The sequence below is a fragment of the Nomascus leucogenys genome, chromosome 11, assembly GCF_006542625.1.
Source record: "Nomascus leucogenys isolate Asia chromosome 11, Asia_NLE_v1, whole genome shotgun sequence".
In the NCBI taxonomy this organism is placed as follows: domain Eukaryota; kingdom Metazoa; phylum Chordata; class Mammalia; order Primates; family Hylobatidae; genus Nomascus; species Nomascus leucogenys.
In genome coordinates this window covers 106,752,795-106,775,815 of record NC_044391.1, presented here as the reverse complement: position 1 = coordinate 106,775,815, position 23,021 = coordinate 106,752,795, and the positions used below count along the sequence as shown (strand labels likewise).

The following is a 23,021-nucleotide window of genomic DNA, read 5'->3' as shown; positions in this document are numbered from 1 at the left end:
TTTTTTAGGTTCTGCCAGACAACCTTTTATTACATCAGAAAAGCAACACTAGGCACTAGATCTTGCAAAATATGTTCTGACCAACTCTAAACTGTCTGAAGTTATAACCACATCAGTAAGGTTTTTAATGAACAAAAAAGTTAAATAGAAACTTTCATATGCAAAATAGATTATTGTGTAACTGGCAACCTCAGAGCCAAGTACTAAATTTTCTTCCACAAATTTCAGTGGGGATGGAGTGGGGAGATGTTAGTCTTCGTGAGTAGAAAACTTAATCTAGACTTAATATATAGAAAACAAAACCTCTGAGGAAAAATAGCTTTAAATTGAATAGTATCTTTTGAAATAAACAGTTCAGGCCAGTCCCTACAATTCTGAGGTTTATACTCAACCAGATCTGGGATGAAAATGAAGATTTAGGTTTACAGTTACTTCAAATCCATGAATCCAGCTTGAAGACTAAGCCAAGTCACCGCATTTCCAGAAAGGGAAGTCTCTTTAAGATGACCACAACACTCTTCGGAAGATGCTGGACAGTCAGAGTCCCTTGAGCACAGTCCCACTGTTCACGGCACTGCGCCAATGCTGTAGTGTCAGACTTCCTCTGAAAGGCAACGGGAGCCCTATCCCACAGCATTTTCATTTCTCCCAGCATTTTTTGAGCCTCAAAAAAAAAAACAAAAACAAAACAAAAAAAATCCCAAACCCTCCAGCTTCATGTTGGCAGTTACTGCTCCAGCTCCACTTCCTTCCGCCCCCAGTGAGAGTTCCCTCCTGCTCTTCAGCAGGGAGTGGCAGCTTGAGTAACATTCCTTTCAGAAATAAATAGTTCAAACAAGTAATTTAGAGCTATCTGTAAAAGAGCAGCAGTAAATGACCACTGCCCATTATGTTTGCAAACGAGTGAGTGAATGAATACGCTGAACAAACACACAGAAAACAATTCACAGAATAAATCCTGCATTTCCCACATTCATAGGGAAAAGAATCTCTTAAAAAAAATATTAGTTAGCGTTTGTTCTTGTGTGGGTTGAACAGTCCAAAGCTCTGAGCAGGCACAGCCTTACAAACAGGATTGCAAGCAGCCCTCTGCACCCCAAGTCAGGATAGAGTACAGTGAGAGGCCTTCATGCACTTTTGACAGCTCAGTACCTGTGAGAACAGAAGTGATGCAGGGACTTTTTAACCCACAATGCATGAGGTATATGGAAATGTCTGTGAAAGAACCACCAGCAGCTAGAGGGACCAGGCAAAGTTTTCTCACAGCAACTGCTGATGAAGGATTTCCCACACCATCTTCTTCCGGAAGAGAGGCATCTGGTGCTGCAAAGAACCCCATAAACAACGCACGTGTTACATATTAATGTGCACACAGCACAAGCTTCAGGTGTAATCATGTAATAAAGCAGGATGTCCATGTTCTTTTTCTAAGCGTTGACATTTTTACATCATGGAACATACTTATAAAACCATTTTTAAAAGTTTATAATTACATGATATGTACCATAAGCATTTTTTTTTTTTGAGATGGAGTCTTGCTCTGTCGCCCAGGCTGAAGTGCAGTGGCGCGATCTGCTCACTGCAACCTTTGCCTCCGGGGTTCGAATGATTCTTGTGCCTCAGTCTCCAGCGTAGCCGGGACTACAGGCATGTGCCACCACACCCGGCTTATTTTTTATATTTTTAGTAGAGACAGGGTTTCACCATGTTAGCCAGGCTGGTCTTGACCTCCTGACTGCAGGTGATCCGCCCGCCTCAGCATCCCAACGTGCTAAGATTATAGGCAAAAGCCACCACTCGCGGCCTACCATAAGCATTTTCATATGTTAAGGAAAACCAAAGTAGGATGTAGAATTATACAGTATAGTACAACTTCACAGTCCTGCAAATATCCACGTGGTGGCAAAATAGGCAACTTTTCTACTTATATGAATTTTCAAAACATTCTAAAATGAACATATTCTGTTTTTTATGAGAAAAACTTATTTCTTTAAATAAAGAACAACGAAATCTACAAGTTTCTTTCTACTCTACCAGGCGTTGTACATTGCGAATTCTGTTCAAATAGCAACTTCTCCCTTTAAAATCTCATCTTGTTAGGTTCAGAGAACAGCCGACTGCTTTGCTATTTGGCAACATTAAACAATGAGATGTTTTGCTTAATAAATTATTCTGCTTTAACTGACAATCACTACCTGGGCAATTTGCAAAGAAGCAACACAAAAAGCAACTCCAAAATTACCCGTAGTACAACTAGTCCTTCTAGTGAAATCGGAAGTTCACATTCTTGGCCGGGCGCGGTGGCTCATGCCTGTAATCCCAGCACTTTGGGAGGCCAAGGTGGGCATATCACCTGAGGCCAGGAGTCCGAAACCAGCCTGACCAACGTGGAGAAACCCCATCTCTACTAAAAATACAAAATTAGCCGGGGGTGGTGGCGCATGCCTGTAATCCCAGCTACTCGGGAGGCTGAGGCAGGAGACTTGCTTGAACTTGGGAGGCAGAGGTTGCAGTGAGCTGAGATTGCGCCATTGCACTCCAGCCTGGGCAACAAGAACGAAACTCCATCTCAAACAAACAAAAAAAGAAGTTCACATTATTGAGGTACTCCTGATGTATCATTATAAATAGTTGGATGTCCCTTACTATAAACTAGTGATGTCACCAGGCGTGGTGGCACATGCCTATAATCCCAGCACTTTGGAAGGCCAAGGCAGGTGGATCATCTGAGGTCAGGAGTTCAAGACCAGCCTGGCCAATATGGTGAAACCCTGTCTCTACTAAAAATGCAAAAATTAGCCAGGCATGGTGGTACATGCCTGTAGTCCCAGCTACTGGGGAGGCTGAGGCAGAAGAATCGCTTGAACCTGAGAGATGGAGGTTGCAGTGAGCCAAGGTCACACCACACTGCACTCCAGCCTGGGCAACAGAGTGACTCCATCTCAAAATAATAATAATAAACTAGTGATGTCCTACCTAGGGGTGGGGGCTAAAAAGTCTTAACACATGATTCTTAAATTATTTTAAATAGTTCAAAACATCTAGTAAAAACTGCACATTTGCTCTTAGTAAAACTGCTGAGACTAAGCAATAAATGCCTTTATTTTTTACTGGAATTGTATTAATTCAGCATGGGAGTTCTAGTTACTTCACATTATAATAGAGTTTGTATTACAGTTTGTATTCATGGAATACATACAGTTTGCTTGGTAGACAACATCTATCAGAATAAGGTCTGTGGATGAAAAATATTTTTTAATGAGGTTGTCCTCAGTTGTAAAAAGGTTGAGAATCCACTGTTACAAATTATCAAGAATTCCCAACATACTTGAGTTTCCAATCAAATGCAAAGCCATGGAGAATTAAACAAACAAAAGAGCAGAACAGGCTGGGTGCGGTGGCTCAGGCCTGTAATTCCAGCACTTTGGGAGGCTGAGACAGGTGGATCACAAGGTCAGGAGTTCAAGACCAGCCTGGCCAACATGGTGAAACCCCATCTCTGCTAAAAATACAAAAATTAGCTGGGCATGGTGGCGCATGCCTGTAGTCCCAGCTACTGGGGAGGCTGAGGCAGGAGAATCACTTGAACCCGGGAGGCAGAGGTTGTGGTAAGCTGAGATTGTGCCACTGCACTCCAGCCTGGGCAACGAAGCGAGACTTCATCTCAAAAAACAAAAACAAAAAAAAAAACAAAACAAAAAAACACAAAAGAGCAGAACAGAAAGGAAAGGCAGTATTCACAAGTTACATCTTAGACCTGTGGCTTCAGTTCTCACAGGCCCATTTTTCCCCTGCTGTTAAACACTGACATATCTCTTTCTTTGCCTAGAAATAATAATACACAGGAACCAATGAATGCCAGAGTTCAGAGATTTGCAATTTGTGCCCATTGTGTCACCAAAGACTAGGATAAACCTGAGAGCAGATAAAATAACCCTGATTCTGGCAGGAGTAGGGCTAAAACCAAGATTTACAGCAATAAGAATAGCACAGCTACTACTATTTTTTTTTTTTTTTTTTTTTGAGACGGCATTTCTCTCTTGTTGCCCCAGGCTGAAGTGCAATGGCACGATCTCAGCTTACCACAACCTCCACCTCCCGGGTTCAAGCAATTCTCCTGCCTCAGCCTCCCTAGTAGCTGGGATTACAGGCATGCACTACCACATGGCTAATTTTTTGTATTTTTAGTAGAGACATGGTTTCTCCATGTTGGTCAGGCTGGTCTCGAACTCCTGACCTTAGGTGATCCACCTGCCTCGGCCTCCCAAAGTGCTGGGATTAGAGGCATGAGCTCAGCTACTACTATTTATTTTACTTATTTATTTTTGAGACAGAGTCTCGTTCTGTCACCCAGGCTGGAGTGCACTGGTGCGACCTCGGCTCACTGCAACCTCCGCCTCCTGGGTTCAAGTGATTCTCCTGCCTCAGTCTCCTGAGTAGCTGGGATTATAGGCATGCACCACCACGCCTGGCTAATTTTTGTATTTTTAGTAGAGATGGGGTTTCAACATGTTGGCCAGGCTGGTCTTGAACTCCTGACCTCAGGTGATCCGCCCGCCTCGGCCTCCCAAAGTGCTGGGAATACAGGTGTGAGCCACCACGCCTGGACAGCTACTACTATTGAGAGCTGAATGTGTGCCAGGCGCTGGCCAAGTGCCTTATCTTGCTTAGTAACAAGTAAATGGATGAAGAGGGTCTTCACTCACCTGAGTAAATGTGATAGGTTTGTCCCTAGAAATATAATCTGCATATTTACAAGTAAACATTCCACAATCACTCCCATTCAACTGTTGAGGAATCTCCTAAAATTACAAAGAAAAAAGAAGAGAGGAAATGGCAAAACATCATTAAATACGAATTCCTTGGACTTTTTCTAAATATTGCTGTAAACAATATTATAAAGGTAAATATTAAATCAAGTATTACCTAAACACACAGTCATATACAAAAAACACAATTATTCTCACTCTACGTGGTATAAAACATAGATCATAGCAAGGGAAAAACAGGCCTTGTGAGAACTGAAGCCACAGGTCTAAGATGTAACTTGTGAATACCGCTTTTCCTTTCTGGTCTGTTCTTGTGTTTGTTTAATTCTCCATGGCTCTGCATTTGATTGGAAACCCTAACTATGAGATGCAGTGCATGACCTCACAGGAAATGCTTTTCAGAAGAGAAAAACACAAAGTGAGAGTTGCATCTCTCAGCTCCCATTCCAAGAAACCAAACTGAAAGGAGGTTTACTACCAGGGATGCTAGTCAGAATTATTTCAGAAGCATTTATCAATTTTAAAAAGGGCCAAGTGTGGTCAATCGGAAATGTAACTTCTCTAGCTAAGAAAATAAGACTACTGCTTTGGACCCTACAGCTTCAAGGCGGACAGAGAGAAGTTCCTGGACAGGCTTTAACCAATTAGGATCTTGCCTTGACAGATCAGCTCTGCCGTAAGGCAAAAACAACACTTGCTACAAGCAGCACTAAGAGCATAATAAGCCAAAGGTGGTGGATTCTAAACCCACTGAGCTCACACCTTCTCCAGGCCTGTGTTGCCCTAATCTTGGCAGTCCCTGACACACTCTGGCTGTCAGTCACAATTAGCACAAGTTAGTAAGAGTACGGGAGAGGCCACTTCCACTGCTGGAAAACACACTAGATGACAACAGCTCAATGTTTACTCAAAGAAATGAAGTTGATTATGATTTTTAAAGTTTGCTTAAATACATACCACCCATACATACGCAGATACCTCACACTTGTCTCTTGAGCCTAGCATCTCTCACAGAATGGACAAAACTACAGACTACAATACACAAAGAAAGGCAATTTGTTTTCTTTATTCCATTTCCCATACCAGAACACAGTATTCATCCTAACAGACTCTTCCTTATATCTGTGCTCTCCTTAGGAAATTTCAAAGCTTATCCTTCAAATTTTTCTTTTTCTTTTTTTTTTTTTTTTTTTGAGACAGTCTCGCTCTGTTGCCCAGGCTGGAGTGCAGTGGCGCGATCTCCACTCACTGCAACCTCTGCCTACTGGGTTCAAGTGATTCTCCTGCTTCAGCCTCATGAGTAGCTAGGATTATAAGCACGTGCCACCAGACCCAGTTAATTTTTAGTGGTGACAACGTTTTGCCATGTTGGCCAGGCTGGTCTCAAATTCCTGACTTCAGGTGATCTGCCCACCTAGGCCCCCCAAAGTGCTGGGATTACAGGTGTGGGCCACCGCGCCTGGCCCAAATTTTTCAGTTTAGAAATTAAAATGCTTTTTTGGCATGGGATCCTAAGACTTAAATAAACAAACTCCCAAATTTTGGAAAAGAAATGTAAACTTTCATTAGCACCAACTGGGAAATCAGCCAACTTGAATGTATTGGGTTTCTTCCCAATTCTGTGAGAGATATGCAAGCATATGTTAACATTTACATTTAGACAAGAAGATGAAAGCTAAGCAACCATTTTAGTTAAATTAATTGCTAAAGATGTAGAAGCAGCTCATTCGTAAGATGTGTACTCTGGCCAGGCATGGTGGCTCACACCTGTCATCCCAGCACTTTGTTCTGGGAGGCCCGAGACTAGCCTGGGCAACAAAGCAAGCTCCCATCTCTACAAAAAAGAAAGAAAAAAAAAGATGTGTATTTTAAAAGTATGCAGGGAGGGAGGAAGGGCAGGAAGGGAGCCAAATCTGGATAATATACTATTAGTAAATCCAACAAAGTATGTCAAATATAGATGATCGTCACTCACATGTGGTTTCATGCTGTAATGGGTCCACTCTAAAAGATTCAGATCAATATTTCTTTTGGTCTTACTTTCATCCTGTAAATACTGACTAAAAAGCAAAACAAAGAAGGAATACATCAATAAATCCCTACAGAAACTAACCATTATGGTTACAAAGGGCTTTGTGATGTTAAACAGATATGCCATTCTCAAATCCATATTCATTAGCTTTTTAAAAACATGACTGTTTTCTGGATTTTTTTTTTTTTAAGACAGAGTCTCGTTCTGTCGCCCAGGCTGGAGTGCAGTGGCGCGATCTCTGCCTCCCAGGTTCACGCCATTCTCCTGCCTTAGCCTCCCAAGTAGCTGGGACCACAGGAGCACGCCACCACGCCCTGCTAATTTTTTGTATTTTTCTTAGTAGAGACGGGATTTCACCGTGTTAGCCAAGATGGTTTCGATCTCCTGAGCCTGTGATCCCGCTTGCCTCAGCCTCCCAAAGTGGCTTTCTGGATTTTTTATTTAATTTGAGGAGGTCTGCTTACAAAAATTGTACATGCTTGTTTTTAAAAGTTGAAATATATATCAGGTTGATAAGCATTAGATGCCCCCACCAAAATTAAGATATAAAAAAATAACATAGGCCGGGTGCGCTGGCTCACGCCTGTAATCCCAGCACTTTGGGAGGCCAAGGCGGATGGATCACCTGAGGTCGGGAGTTTGAGACCAGCCTGACCAACATGGAGAAACCTCGTCTCTACTAAAAATACAAAATTAGCTGGGCGTGGTGGCACAAGCCTTTAATCCCAGCTACTTGGGAGCTGAGGCAGGAGAATCTCTTGAACCCGGGAGACAGAGGTTGCGGTGAGCCGAGATCACGCCATTGCACTCCAGGCTGGGCGGCAAGAGTGAAACTCCATCTCAAAAAAAAATAAATAAATAAGTAACATAAAAAGCCAAAGACCACCGGGCACAGTGGCTCACGCCTGTAATCCCAGCACTTTGGGAGGCTGGGGCAGGCGGATCACCTGAGGTTGGGAGTTCAAGACCAGCCTGATCAACATGGAGAAAACCCGTCTCTACTAAAAATTCAAAAATTAGCCAGGCATAGTGACGGAAGCCTGTATTCCCAGCTTCTTGGGAGGCCGAGGCACGAGCATCACTTGAACCCAGGAGGCAGAGGTTGCAGTGAGCTGAGACTGCACCACTGCATGGGGTGACACAATGAGAGTCCATCTCAAAAAAAAAAAAAAAAAGCATGAATGTAATAAAATATGAATTTTCAAATCCTGTTATAAGCAGCACATCAAACTATACTGTATGATCCCAGTAAGAACATTTCTATACATGGGATAATATATGTATATGTATGAACGCAAATGTATGTGGGCACAATTTATACACATCTTACAAAGAAAAGACTAGAAGAAAATCATTTTATAAACAATTGGTGTATCTTATGATTTTTAGAATCTTCTTCTCTATGCTTTTTATTCAAGATAACCATAAAAAAATTATTTTATACTAAAACAATATGGAATTATTGTTAGCAACAACTTTTCTTCACAAGATTCATTTGTCCTTAGTAAAGTTAAAAGAAAGAACTTCATTGTGAGCAGAAAAGGAAAAATGGACCCATCTTACTGACGCATTTCCTCACTGAACTCATGTTACCACCTTACCTAGCTAAGAAGTAGCTATGCTTTAAAGACTGGTTTCTATTATAGCAATTACTATTTGAAACAGTCCCCTCAAACCACACACTTTAAACACTGCCCCTGGGTTTTGAGATAAACCCAACTCTCATGGAAAGCATAAAGATATGAGTGGGCTTAAGAATTTAGAGGACTAACACTCCCCAACTAACAGTTGCTTAGAACCTTCAGAATAACGTATCAATCCCAAAGAAATCTAATGCAAATCACAGGATTCTAATAAGATCTATTTTACATCATAATACATGACAAACTTGTTTCCAGTGATGCTACTAAACACATTTTCTCAGTTGAAATCAGCTATTAAAAATAAAATGCATGCTAAGTCCTGAAGTAGCCTTAACTATACATTAGACTACCATCCATACAGCTTCCTAGGATGAGATAGAAGAGAGATCACCTCAACACGGGGTAGTGAGGTTTTCAACCTTTACTTACAGGAGAATCTCACAGATCCTGTGGCCCTTTTGTCCCATAGAATCCAGATATTTAAGACACTTTTTTCTTAGGTCAATCACCTATAATGGAAAAAGATAACATCCAGAAACATCTTAAATGTAAGAGGAGTGAGAATTTTACTTCCAAAAATAAAAGCATCTTTTAAAAAATACATGTACCAATATAAATTTTTTATGTATCTCAGAAATCCATTTATGGGCCAGGCATGGTGGCTCACACCTGTAATCCCAGCACTTTGGGAGGCTGAGGCGGGCGGATCATGAGGTCAGGAGTTCGAGACCAGCCTGACCAACATGGTGAAACCCCGTCTCTACTAAAAATACAAAAATTAGTCAGGCGTGATGGCACACGCCTGTAATCCTAGCTGCTCAGGAGGCTGAGGCAGGAGAATCACTTGAACCCGGGAGGCAGAGGTTGCAGTGAGCCGAGATTGTGCCACTGTACTCTAGCCTGGGTGACAGCGAGGCTCTGTCTCAAAAAAAAAAAAAAAAAAAAAAAAAAAAGAAAAACGATACCCACTTATATTGGTACATGTATTAATTTTTTTTTTTAAGTTAAAAATGTATCTTATGTATCTTTAGTAAAAAAAAAAGTGTGTTTTTAAGTTAAAAAAATTAGTGGTCCTCTCAGAGTGATGAGACTTTTTTTTTTCTTTGCTTTCTTTATATCTGTATCTTTCTTTCTTTCCTTTTCTTCTTTTTTTTTTTTTTTTTTTTTTTTTTTGAGACAAGATCTCACTCTGTCACCCAGGCTGGAGTGCAGTGGTGTGATCACGGCTCACTGCAGCCTCAACCTCCTGGGCTCAGGGAATCTTCCACCTCAGCCTCCCAAGTAGCTGGGACCACAAGTGTGCACCACCACGCCCAGCAAATTTTTAAATTTTTGTATAGACAAGGTCTTTCCATGTTGCCCAGGCTGGTCTCAAACTCTTGGGCTCAAGCAACCCTTCCTGCCCCAGCCTCCCGAAGTCTGGGATTATAGGCATGAGCCACCACACCAGGCCTTATAAATGCATTTTTCTGCAATAAACCTGTACTATCTTGTAAACAAAACTAAATAAATACAATAACCCTTATGTGTACTAAGACTCTTTCCTGTTAAAAATGAAAGCTCCTCGGCCGGGCGCGGTGGCTCCCACCTATAATCCCAGCACTTTGGGAGGCTGAGGTGGCGGATCACGAGGTCAGGAGTTCGAGACCAGCCTGACCAACATGGTAAAACCCCATCTCTACTGAAAATACAAAAGTTAGCCAGGTATGGTGGTGCACACCTGTAATCCCAGCTACTCAGGAGGCTGACGCAAGAGAATTGCTTGAACCCGAGGTGGGCTGCAGTGAGCCGAGATCGGGCCACTGCACTCCAGCCTGGGAAACAGAGCAAGACTCCACCTCAAAAAAAAAAAAAAAAAAAAAAAAAAAAGAAAGCTCCTCAAGTACAAGGACTTCGTCTTGTAGCCTTCTAAAAGTTGTTCAACTCAAGAACTAAAAAGGCCAGGTGCGACATCTCACCCATCATTTTGAGAGGCTGAGGTGGGAGGACTGCTTAAAGCCAGGAGCTCGAGACTAGCTTGGGCAAAAAAACAAGACTCTTGTCTCTACAAAAAAATTAAAATAAATTTAAAAAAATTAGCCAGGCATAGTGGTGCATGTCTGTCGTCCCAGCTACCTGGGAGGCTAAAGTGAGAGGATCACTTGTGCCCAGGAGGTGGAGGTTACAGTGAGCTATGGTTGTGCCACTGCACGCCAGCCTGGGTGGCAGAATGAGACCCTGTCTCTAAAAATAAAAATTAAAAAGAAAAAAAGAAAGAAAAAAGAAAAAAAGGCCAGGCATGGTGGCTCACACCTGTAATACCGGCACTTTGAAAAACCAAGGCAGGAGAACCACTTGAGGCCAGGCGTTGGATACCAACCAGGGCAACATAGCAAGACTCCATCTTGCCAAATAAATAAAATTAGGCAAGCATGGTGGACCATGCCTGTAGTCCTAGTCACTCAGGAGGCTGACGCAGGAGGATCACCTGAGTCCAGGACTTCCAGGCTGCAATGAGCTATGATCACACCAGTTCACTCCAGCCTGGGCAACAGAGCGAGACCTGGTCTCTAATTTTAAAAAATAGTAAAATAAAATAAACATAAATTTTTTTAAAGAATAAATAAAAAGAACTAAAAGGGTTGGGTGAAGGATGGGACATTAAAAAAAAAAACTAAAAAGAGACTCTGCAGAGTATGCTTATAATATATACTATTGGCCTCTATACACAGGGCAGAAAAGGGCAGCATTATTTTTAAAAAATGGTCTTTATCCAAGTCCAACAATTAACCATTAACCCTCTCTACTCACCACCAGGCTCCAATGTACCTTCCGATGAATAGGCACCAGAATAATTTCTTGTTCAAAGAGATTTACCCCTTTGGTCCATCGTTTCACTGCTTGGTAACCCCCAGACTTTAATTTAGGATAGAAGAAAGTACTGAATACATGAAGTGCTGGATAGCCTTGCTTTTTATTTCTTTCCACCAGAAGATTCATGTAAAAATTAATGACCTACAAAATACCAAGGGAGCAAAAGCTGGAACATGGCAAACATATTATCAAAACTAAATTTCTACCTGAATAAGGATGAATTCAAAGGTAAGGTACTAAAGAAAGGGATAAAAAGACTGTCTATAGTAGAAGACGGGAAAAAGTGATCAGTGCAAAATGGGACACATGAAAATGGAATGAAACTGTACTTTTAAGGCATGTGAGTAACACTTAACAGCCAGAAGAAGGAATCCAGGAAGAAAGTCTGTGCAATAATGGAAAGATCTACATAACTGTATCACACCAAAAATACACAGAAATATTAACAGTAAGTGAATTTTACTACATATAAATTAGACTTCAATTTTAAAATATTAACTGGAAGGACATACACCAAAATAATAACATTTTATTTATCTCTGAGTGGTGATACTTTTTTTTTGAGACGGAGTCTTGTTCTGTCGCCCAGGCTGGAGTTCACTGGCGCGATCTCGGCTCACTGCAAGCTCTGCCTCCCAGGTTCACGCCATTCTCCTGCCTCCGCCTCCCGAGTAGCTGGGACTACAGGTACCCGCCACCACGCCTGGCTAATTTTTTTGTATTTTTAGTAGAGACAGGGTTTCACGGTGTTAGCCAGGATGGTCTCGGTCTCCTGACCTTGTGATCCGCCCGCCTCAGCCTTCCAAAGTGTTGGGATTACAGGCGTGAGCCACCATGCCCGGCCGAGTGGCGGTACTTTTGAACAGTAATATTTTTTATTTTCCTGTATTTTCCAAATGTTCTACGATAAACAAATTACATTTATAATGTAAAACAAAACATTCCTGTTTTCTTTTTTTTTTTTTTAAGATGGAGGCTTGCTCTGTCGCCCAGGCTGGAGTGCAGTGGCATGATCTCGGCTCACTGCAAGCTCCGCCTGCCGGGTTCACGCCATTCTCCTGCCTCAGCCTCCCGAGTCGCTGGGACTACAGGCGCCCACCACCGCGCCTGGCTAATTTTTTTTGTATTTTTAGTAGAGACGGGGTTTCACTGTGGTCTCGATCTCCTGACCTCGTGATCCACCCGCCTCAGCCTCCCATAGTGTTGGGATTATAGGCGTGAGCCACCGCGCCGGCCAGCATTCCTGTTTTCAAAGAATGTGTTTATAAGTAACTAGTCACAGGGGACTTCCCTCAAAGAGAGAAGATGCAGCAGCTAAGCAGTTCGGGGAAGAACCCACCAGAAAATTGTCAAAGAACTTAAGAGTTAGCTTTTGCTAAATGTATTAAGGATACAGGATGACGAGTTAGGCAAAATTTTTCAGCTATCACTCAAAGAAAAATACAGTATTTAGTGATCAATATATCCCTTTATTACTCAAAAAATAAAACAGGCCAGGCACGGTGGCTCACGCCTGTAATCCCAGCACTTTGGGAGGCCAAGGTGGGTGGATCACCTGAGGTCCAGAGTTTGAGACCAATTTGGCCAACATGGAGAAACCCTGTCTCTACTAAAAATACAAAATTAGCCGGGCATGGTGGCGCATGCCTGTAATCCCAGCTACTTGGGAGGCTGAGGTAGGAGAATTGCTTGAACCCAGGAGGCGGAGGTTGCGCTGAGCCAAGATCGCGCCATCGCACTCCAGCCTGGACAAGAGCGAAACTCTGTCTCAAAAACAAAACCAAAAAACAAAAACAAAAAAACAGCTACTATAAGAATTCACCTAAAATACATTATCACTTGCTGCTTCCTCCCATTCATCAGCTGTACCCAGGGTTTATTGAAGACCAGTGAATGAAGTGGTGGATGCAATAAAATACAGACGCAGAAAAGGGAAACATCGCTAATGAAAGGCAGAAAATCAGAACTAACCATCTTTTTAAGATTTAAGATGTTTTTGTTTTAATTATAACTAAGAGTTGCTTTACCAACCCATTATAACTGGGTAGGAGTCACTTTGATTATAGATAATAAATAAATAAACTTAATGATAGCCAAAAGGGGGAGGGAATACAACTTACTTCATCATTGAGCCAGTGATAGTTCTTTAATGTCTGAATATCTCCTCGAGTAATTCGCAATTTGAAAGCACTACTTAGGATTTCATCTTGTGGGCCATGGCCTAGGGCATTACTGATTTCCTTTTCCATGTCCTGAATTAAAAAGTCCAGAAGTTGCTATTTTAATATAGAACCATTCATTATCAGTTATTGAAAACCCTGAGACTGAAAAAAGTTTTTCATCTCGGCAACACCTGACTCGAGAAAAATATACTATCAAAGACCTACTAAACTACAGTATGAAAACCTTTTTTTCTTATTTTTAGTAATAGAGATGTTTTAGCAATAGATTATATTGCCCAAGTTGGTTGCAAACTCCTGGGCTCAAGCAATACCCACCTTGGCCTCCCAAAGTGCTGAGATTATAGGCATGAGCCACTGCACCAGCTCTGAAAATATTTTAACTTATAACTACAAAGCAGTCTTATTTATCTGTTGTAAGTAATACTTAACAACAAATCCTGGTTCACTTATTAGCTTGTGGAAACAATAATTTAATAATAATATTTACATCTAAAGTATAGTCTCAATTTTCCTACTACTACGTATTAACCACTATTGAGTCAAACATGGTGTTAGATGCTTGAAGCACATCAGTGATCCATATTAGTGAGGAAGATATTATTACCATTTTATAAAGAAGAAAATTGAAACCCAGAGAATTTATTTTACATATTCAAAGTCATATAATTATTAAAAGGTAGAACGAAGATTTGAACCCAGGTGCATCTAATTTCCTGGCCTTTGCTCCCTTCATAATACTAAAATCCTGATTTCCACTTTAAACTTTTTTTTTTTTTTGGAGACGGAGTCTCGCTCAGTCACCCAGGCCAGAGTGCAGTGGCGCGCTCTCGGCTCACTGCAAGCTCCACCTCCCGGGTTCATGCCATTCTCCTGCCTCAGCCTCCCAAGTAGCTGGGACTACAGGTGCCTGCCACTACGCCCAGCTAATTTTTTATATTTTTAGTAGAGCCGAGGTTTCACTGTGTTAGCCAGGATGGTCTCGATCTCCTGACCTCGTGATCTGCCCATCTCGGCCTCCCAAAGTGCTGGGATTACAGGTGTGAGCCACTCGCCTGGCCCTTTTTTTTTTTTTTTTGAGACAGATTCTCACTTTGTCACCCAGGCTGGAGTGCATGCAGCTGCATGATCTCAGTTCACTGCAACCTCTGACTCCCAGGTTCAAGCAATTTTCATGCCTCAGTCTCCTGATTAGCTGGAATTACAGGTGTGCACCACCATGCCAGCTATTTTTTTGTATTTTTAGTAAAGACGGGGTTTCACTATGCTGGCCAGGCTGGTCTCGAACCCCTGACTTCATGATCCACCCGTCTTGGTTTCCCAAAGTGCTGGGATTACAGGCATGAGCCACTGCGCCCATTCTCTCTTTTAAACTTTTAAAACATCAAAATAGGCTGGGTGCGGTGGCTCACACCTGTAATCCCAGTACTTTGGAAAGCCAAGACGGGCGGATCATGAGGTCAGGAGTTCGAGACCAGCCTGGCCAGCATGGTGAAACCCCATCTCTACTAAAAATACAAAAATTAGGTGGGCGTGGTGGCACGCACCTGTAGTCCCAGCTACGCAGGAGGCTGAGGCAGAAGAATCACTTGAACCTGGGAGGCAGAGGTTGCAGTAAGCTGAGATCGTGCCACTGCACTCCAGCCTGGCAACAGAGCAAGACTCCATCTCAAAAATAAATAAATAAATAAATAAAACATCAAAATAAGATTAGGACATCTAAGGGGTCATACCATCCTTTTTGACATGAAGAGAATAAGCAAACAGGCAGAAACTTGGAAACCACCCAGCAGTCTAGCAATTGACTCCTTATGGAATAAATGGCTTCATCACACTAAAGAATTATGCAGATAAATGCATTATTTAAGATACAAAACTACATCTATAAACGCAATAGAAATTATTTTCCTCTAGGCCAGGGGCAGTGGCTTGCGCCTATAATCTCAGCACTTTGGGAGGCCGAGGTGGGTAGATCATCTAAGGTCAGGAGTTCGAGACCAGCCTGGCCAACATGATGAAACCCAGTCTCTACTAAAAATACAAAAATTAGCTGGGCATGGTGGCAGGTGCCTGTAATCCCAGCTACTAGGGAGGCTGACCCAGGAGAATCACTTGAACCCAGGAGGCAGAGTTGCAGTGAGCCAAGATCATGCCATTGCACTCCAGCCTGGGCAACAAGAGCAAAACTCTGTCTCAAAAAAAAGAAATTATTTTCTTCTAAATATATGCTTCTTCCCACTGCACATAGCTTCACTATTTTATCATGCCCAATATAACAGTAAGTACTCAAGAGATTTGCCTACTAGAGCAACGTTGTGGAGGAAGCCAAGATGTGGGCACATCTGTAAAATAAGAATTTTAACCACCTTCATTCTTTATGTTCTGTAAGTTTTTACTATTTTCAAATGCAATAATCAACAAAGGGGGCATTTTAGTAAACTATAATAACTTTTTAAAAAAATGCAATGAACTTATTCCTAATGCCAAACCCATACCATATAACTCAACATATTTGAAAGTTGGAATTTACAAAGAATCTGTTGTATTCCAAGATATGAGATGATTGTGTCGACTCACATTTGTTGAATGTCAATCTGATCCCTTAGGCCACTAATGATCATGACTCACTAAAGATCAATGTAGTCAAAGAGTATAAACAGACCATGGACCTGACATGTTTTCATATATTCATCCCTAGCCTGGAGAAAGTCCTCAAAACAAAACATTCAAGTTAGAATAACTGAGGTTATTTAAAGACATGCCTCTTTTTAGGATCAGTACAAAGAACAATACCTCTGTAAGTTCAAGGAGATCGTCCGTTCTTCTGTCCCTCTCTTTGCCTGAGCAATTCTTTTCCTTTGTCTCAATTATTGACACTTTCCTCCTGAGTAAGCCATTGCTTCCACTGCCCAGGCGGAGTCGGGCCGACACTTCTTCTGATAGGTCAGGCTCCAGTTGGTATCCCCTCCTCTGATCAAAAAATTATCTAAATTCTACTGACATGTTTGATACTTACAAATATAAACACAGATTACACATGAAATATAAAACTGCCACTAATGTGAAAGAAAAGAGAATTAGCAAATCCCCCAAGTGAGTAGAGTTACCCCATCTGTCTGTCCCTGCAAGGGGGAACAAAAAAAGCTCCAGACCTAGGCCTCACAGGACCCTCAGTTATGAACCATCAAACAGAACACTCACCACCTTCCCTGGAAGTAGCAAGAAAAGTATTTTCAGTTCTCCTATCACAATTAAAATTAGTAAGTTTAAAAGATACTATGAAAGTTTTAAACAGCGAAAAATATGACCCACAATCCCATCACTCGGAATAAATCCCTACTATCTTTATAGCAACTAAACTTGGTTCTAGTTTATCCTTGAAAAAAGTCATTTTATATTACAGAAAATGCACAAAACATTAATGTATCGCTTAATTCGTTTTTGTAAAATGAACACCTATATAAACCACAACTGTGGTAAACAAATAGAATTCTGCCAGCAACCCAGAACATATCATCTCTTTCCAGAGATGTATGATTTTTAAGAAATTCTCCCTAAGAAGCCATAAAATGTAGGTAACATGTTGGTATGGAGGCAGGTTGGTCTCTCATAAACAAAGGTGGCTACTGTACAGAGGCAAAATTCCAACAATTCAGAAGAAGAAAAAAGTTCTGTATTTTCAATGCTTCCTGCTGCTTTTTTTTTTTTTTGAGACAGAGTCTCATTCTGTCACCTAGGCTGGAGTGCTACGGTGTAACCACAGCTCACTGCAGCCTTGACCTCCTGGGCTCAAGCGATCCTCCCACTTAGCTTCCCGAGTAGCTGGGACTACAGACATGCCATCATGCCTGGCTAACTTTTAAATTTTTTTGTGGAGACAGTCTCACTATGTTGCCCAGGCTGGTCTCAAACTCCTGGGCTCAAGTGATCCTTCTGCCTTGGCCTCCCAAAGTTCTGGGATTACAGGCATGAGCCACTGTGCCTGGCTGGCTTGCTGCTTTTTTAAAGAAAAACAACAGAATTAACAATCAAAGTTATATGTATACTTTTTCTTGCTTTTCATGGGCACCAAAACATAAGTTATGTAAGTAAACAGATATCAAATGTAACTAGGATTTTTACTTACACTTTCATTTTCAAATCTGATTCCAACCATCTTCTCTGTATCAGTAATTTTCCCCTTTGAACACCTAAGGAAAAAAATTGAGAGATGATAGACTTCTGCTAGATGATTCAAACCTAGTACATCCTAGTTTTAGAAATAAGATTTCGTAATTTGTAAATAAAAATTGCGTTGAGTTTATATAATACTCTAAACCAGGAGTCAACGAACTTTTCTGAAAAGGAACAGACAGTATTTTAGGCTTTGCAGGTTTTATGGTCTTGGGCACATCGTGGCAACTCTGCCACTGTAATTTAAAAGCAGCCAGACAGTATGTAAATGAATTTGCATGTCCCAATAGAAATTTACTATACAAAAATAGGCAAGTAGACCAGATTAACCCATGGGCCATAGTTTACAAACTCTGCTGTAAACCATCATCCCAAAATCCTAAAGCATGCAGAGCTGCCTTTACTGTTCCTATCCTAAAGACACTGATCACTAGACATCCCCACTCCAACCAAACTCCCATCTAAGAAGCATGTGTTTCTCCCAACCCCTGATGCCTGGGAGATAAGGGGCACCCCCCAACCCACCAGGCTAGGATGGGCATCTGACACAACAGCCAGCTACCTATCTACCCTATATGCTGACCAACTACCAGAACTCAAGAGAGTTCACAATTCCTCAGAACTGCTTACTTATAAGTACAGCTTATAAAGAAAATATATATTAAAAGAAAGTGTAGAATGAACTGAATGTACGTACCTCTTTTCACTTCTCAATGAACATAGAGGTCCCCTTGTTTCAACAAGTCTATCTGTGAGGATGGTGAAGAAAAGATGAAATGTTTCCTTCATTAATGAATAATATAGTTAGAATTTCAGCTTACAGAGTTTCCACAACATCAAGACATTCCTCTACATTGAAATGCTACAGTGAATTCCAAAGACACTAGCCTCCCTATATACTAAGTTGCCTAAAAAATGCATACATATCTTTGCTGTTTAAATATAATCTTTACTATAAACTGAGTGATACCTGCTTATTTGGTAAGCTGTCATTTAGTGGACAGTAAGTGGAGAAATATAAGGAAATTGTTATATAAGGAATATAATAAAATTTCAGCTCACAAAATAGTTGCTACTATCTAGCATCTTAGGAATAATAATCCAGAGCCATGTTATGAATCTACTTCACCCTGAAACAGCTTTTCTATTAAATTCCTAGATAAGCCCCAGTCAATGCTGTGAGGTTTTTTTTTTTTTTTGAGACAGAGTCTCGCTGTCACCCAGGCTGGAGTGCAGTGGTGTGATCTTGGCTCACTGCAACCTCCACCTCCCAGGTTCAGGCAATTCTACTGCCTCAGCCTCCTGAGTAGCTGGGATTACAGGAAAGTGCCACCACGCCTGGCTAATTTTTGTATTTTTAGTAGAGATGGGGTTTTACCATGTTGGCCAGGCTGGTCTTGAACTCCTGACCTCAGGTGATCCACCTGCCTTGGCCTCCCAAAGTGCTGGGATTGCAGGCGTAAGCCACCACGCCCGGCCCAATGCTGCGAGATTTGACAGTATTTTGGTACACCATCTACACTTGAATGCCAATTTTCTACCTCATATGAACATGTAACATGAACTAAGGTCAATATATTAAGACAAGGCTAAATCTGGGAACTCACATTGTTTTGGAACAAACTGAGTTGTTTTGACTCCGTGATTTTGCTCTTCCCCCCAGCCTTTGGTCTTTAATGTGTCCATCTGACTTCTTTGAGAACTTAGAAACACAAAAAGTGAGGGAGATCAGATACAAAAGCAAAGTCTACCATTAATATGCATTATCTCCGTCCAGCAAGCTTCTCCAAATAGGGGTGATTGATTACGCTATTATATCAAATTACAACAGAAAGGAAGCAACTATGTGGGACTAGGATAAAAGGAGTCTAATCCTGATTCTAATAATATTTCAGCCAGGTCACCCAATGTCCAGTTTCTCTGTTTGTAAAATCAGAGGTTCTGAATCCCCAGTGATGCATTAACTGAAAAATCTCAGTGTGATAAAACTCAGATTAAAAGATAAAAAAAACTTTTTAAGCTATATATTTAAATGGATCCTGAAACATACATTAAAAGCAAGAACTTTTTGTTTTTTGAGACGGAGTCTCGCACTGTCGCCCAGGCTGGAGTGCAGTGGTGTGATCTTGGCCTCACTGAAATCTCTACCTCTCAGGTTCAAGCGGTTCTCCTGCCTCAGCCTCCCAAGTAGCTGGGATTACAGGCGCATGCCACTACACCTGGTTAATTTTTGTATTTTTAGTAGAGATGGGGTTTCGCCATGTTGGTCAGGCTGGTCTCGAAGTCCTGACCTCAGGTGACCCACCTGCCTTGGCCTCCCAAAGAGCTGGGATTACAGGTGTGAGCCACTGCACCCAGCCAAAAGCAGGAACTTTATTTATTTATTTATTTTGAGACGGAGTCTCTATCTGTAGCCCAGGCTGGAGTGCAGTGGCACAATCTCTGCTCACTGCAAGCTCCACCTCCTGGGTTCACACCATTCTCCTGCCTCAGCCTCCCGAGTAGCTGGGACTACAGGTGCCAGCCACCATGCCCAGCTAATTTTTTGTATTTTTTAGTAGAGACAGGGTTTCACCATGTTAGCCAGGATGATCTTGATCTCCTGACCTCGTGATCCGTCCACCTTGGCCTTCCAAAGTGCTGGGATTACAGGTGTGAGCCACTGTGCCCAGCCAAAGCAGGAACTTTAAAAAGCAAAAATAGTTTGAGGGCTTCGCCAACATGACAAAGCTGAGTTCGTTAAATATACTGCTGTTTCCAACATATGGCTGGTCAAAATGGAGAAAATACTGACATTCTGACTAAACCAAAAGAATTTTTTTTTAAAGTTCACAATTGATTATTCTCAAATAATCTGTTATTTCTGCATTCAAAAGCTAGATAGTAGGCCAGGTGCGGTGGCTCACGCCTGTAATCCCAACACTCTGGGAGGCTGAGGCAGGTGGACTACCTGAGATCAGGTGTTCGAGACCAGCCTGGCCAACATGGTGAAACCCCGTCTCTACTAAAAATACAAAAAATTAGCTGGGCGTGGCGGTGGATGCCTGTAATCCCAGCTACTCAGGAGGCTGAGGCAGGATAATCGCTTGAACCCAGGAGGCAGAGGTTACAGTGAGCCGAAATTGCATCACTGCACTCCAGCCTGAGCAACAATAGTGAAACTCCATCTCAAAAAAAAAAAAAAAAAAAAGCTAGATAGTATTGTGTGACTTTTTAATCTTCGATTTGCTATTATATAATTTTTGGGATCCCTGTGTTTTCTCACACCACTTGTTAGAATTACCTAGTGTACCTCAATCTTGAACTCACACATTTTTTGTCCTCCTTTCACAGGTAAATACAAGGCCAAGTATCACTTCCTTCTGCCACTCTCATCTATTAATATTTGCTCAAAGCATGATTTAATTAACAAGCTGTCCTATAAGGAAAATTGTTATGACCTGGGAGACTTTAATCTTGTCTCTAGTGGGTTTCCAAATGTGCTAAGATTCAATCTCTATGATGCCGCAGGGACTAGGTGTGTCTCATGGGGTGGGGGTGAGGCAGGGGGAAGGAAAAAAGACAAAAAGAAAGACTGGGAGGAGGTGAAGGAGAAAGGAAGGAAGGAAGGGAGATGGGAGAAATGGAGAGATGGGCAGGAGTGGGTGGGGAAGGGAGGTAGACAGAGAGATTGTGGGAAATGTATGCTGGGGAGGTTGAAGAAACTCTCTGCCTCCTGGAAGCCCTACTTCAACCAGTGATCCACTTTTTTATACAAGAGTTTCAAGTAAAAGTTTACTTGAACAAAAGGTCCTAAAGGTAACATAAAATTTTACTTTGCAAAACCACTGTTACATATTATCCATTACTAGATAAATATCCAGGCAAATGACAGAGCTAGTTCTCTCAGGGTTAACCTCTTCTTTCAATAAAGCCCTTCCCACCAATACTTTCTCCAAAAACAAACAAACAAAAAGATGCCTAGCAAAGCATTATCTGTTAGCTCATTGTCACCTGTGATAATTTGAAGTTACAGGACAGACAGAGTTTCCATGACCACTTTCTTTAAGTCGTTCCAATAACTTTCGGTACTTCTCTCTTTCCTCTTTTTGAACACCCTAAATAAAAGAAAGCACGTTCGATAAGTACCAGCACATTAAATTTATAATTAAAAGGCCAAATGTAAACCATAGATGTGTTTTATTTGCCAGCACTATGTTTTTAATATTTCTTTGAATTAATTACTAACTTTATACATTTTTTAAAAATAAAAAAATCTAGCTTCCTTTGATCAACTGAATCCACAATCTACAGCTATGTAGGGCTATCCCATTTAGATGGGCCACTGCTCTCCAGCCCACTTTATTCATGTTATCTGCTAAATTCTGATGGCATCTAAGTTTTTGACAGAACTGGGTTGAACAGAATTAGGTTAACTACAAAAAAACTCAGCAGAAATCATCTGCTTGCATAACGAGAATATGCAGCTTCCAAAATGAACTGGCCTCACCAACATCACCAGTAACCTCTATGGCTACATTTAATAGACACTTTTCCAGCCGTTATATTACTTGATTTCTCTTCAGCATTTCACCCTGCTGACCTGCCTTGCCTTCCTAGACCATAAGCTCTTCTGATTCTTTTTTCTCTGTCTCCACTGCAGATTATTCCTTCTGCTTACATCATACTGATGGTTTGCCCGTATCTCTTCTTGCACTACATTCCTTTCCTGAATAATCTCATCAGCTCCCTTGATTTAAATAACACCAATAGGTTAAAGATTCAGAAATGTGTCTCCTCCTCAAAATTCCCATCACATATATCCACGAGCTTCCAGGAGAGGTTTTCTTGTGGGTTTCACAGGGAGTTTAAACAATGTCCAAAACTGGAGTCATCATCTTCCCCATAAACATAGAGTTATCTTGGTAAGTGACACGTAGTGATTCTCAAAACTGACATCTGGGACTCAGACCCTTCTATCTACTTTAGATCACACTTAATCAACAGATACGTCCTTGCTAATACTACCTACCAATATTTCTAGAGTATATCTTCTGCATATTCCCCTGTAGATACTGGCTCAGTCCCATTTCTGATTTCTCATCTAAGAGACTGAAATATTTAACACCTCATCTTAAAACCCCTTTCAGGGATATGGTCCATTCCTCTCTCTCTGCCTGCTTATCAAATAGCAACTATTTATGTATAAGCTCTTAGAGGGCAGAAACCACATTTCATTTAATCTTGAATTGCTAGCACAGTACAACTAGCACAGTACCTGGGACCCAAATAAATATTTCTTTGATGAACTAAATTAAACAAGTGGCTCAGAAAACTAGTTGGCAAGTGAAATAGCAGATGGTCCTCAGGAGTGCCAGATATAGGAATAATT

General features: G+C 41.4%; 1 protein-coding gene across 1 annotated transcript in view; it reads right to left on the bottom strand.

Moving 5' to 3' along the window:
- SENP2 (SUMO specific peptidase 2) overlaps positions 1-23,021 on the bottom strand; it is a 45,379-nt gene continuing 22,358 nt past the window's right edge. Inside the window, exons 7-17 of the mRNA XM_003256588.3 lie at positions 21,644-21,747; positions 19,258-19,352; positions 18,348-18,399; positions 17,604-17,667; positions 16,271-16,447; positions 13,418-13,549; positions 11,235-11,438; positions 8,874-8,953; positions 6,745-6,829; positions 4,707-4,802; positions 1-1,323 (exon numbers count right to left, since the gene is read on the bottom strand). Coding sequence (XP_003256636.1) covers positions 1,261-1,323; positions 4,707-4,802; positions 6,745-6,829; positions 8,874-8,953; positions 11,235-11,438; positions 13,418-13,549; positions 16,271-16,447; positions 17,604-17,667; positions 18,348-18,399; positions 19,258-19,352; positions 21,644-21,747 — 1,152 coding nt within the window. The 3' untranslated portion in view covers positions 1-1,260. The remainder of the gene's footprint in view (positions 1,324-4,706; positions 4,803-6,744; positions 6,830-8,873; positions 8,954-11,234; positions 11,439-13,417; positions 13,550-16,270; positions 16,448-17,603; positions 17,668-18,347; positions 18,400-19,257; positions 19,353-21,643; positions 21,748-23,021) is intronic.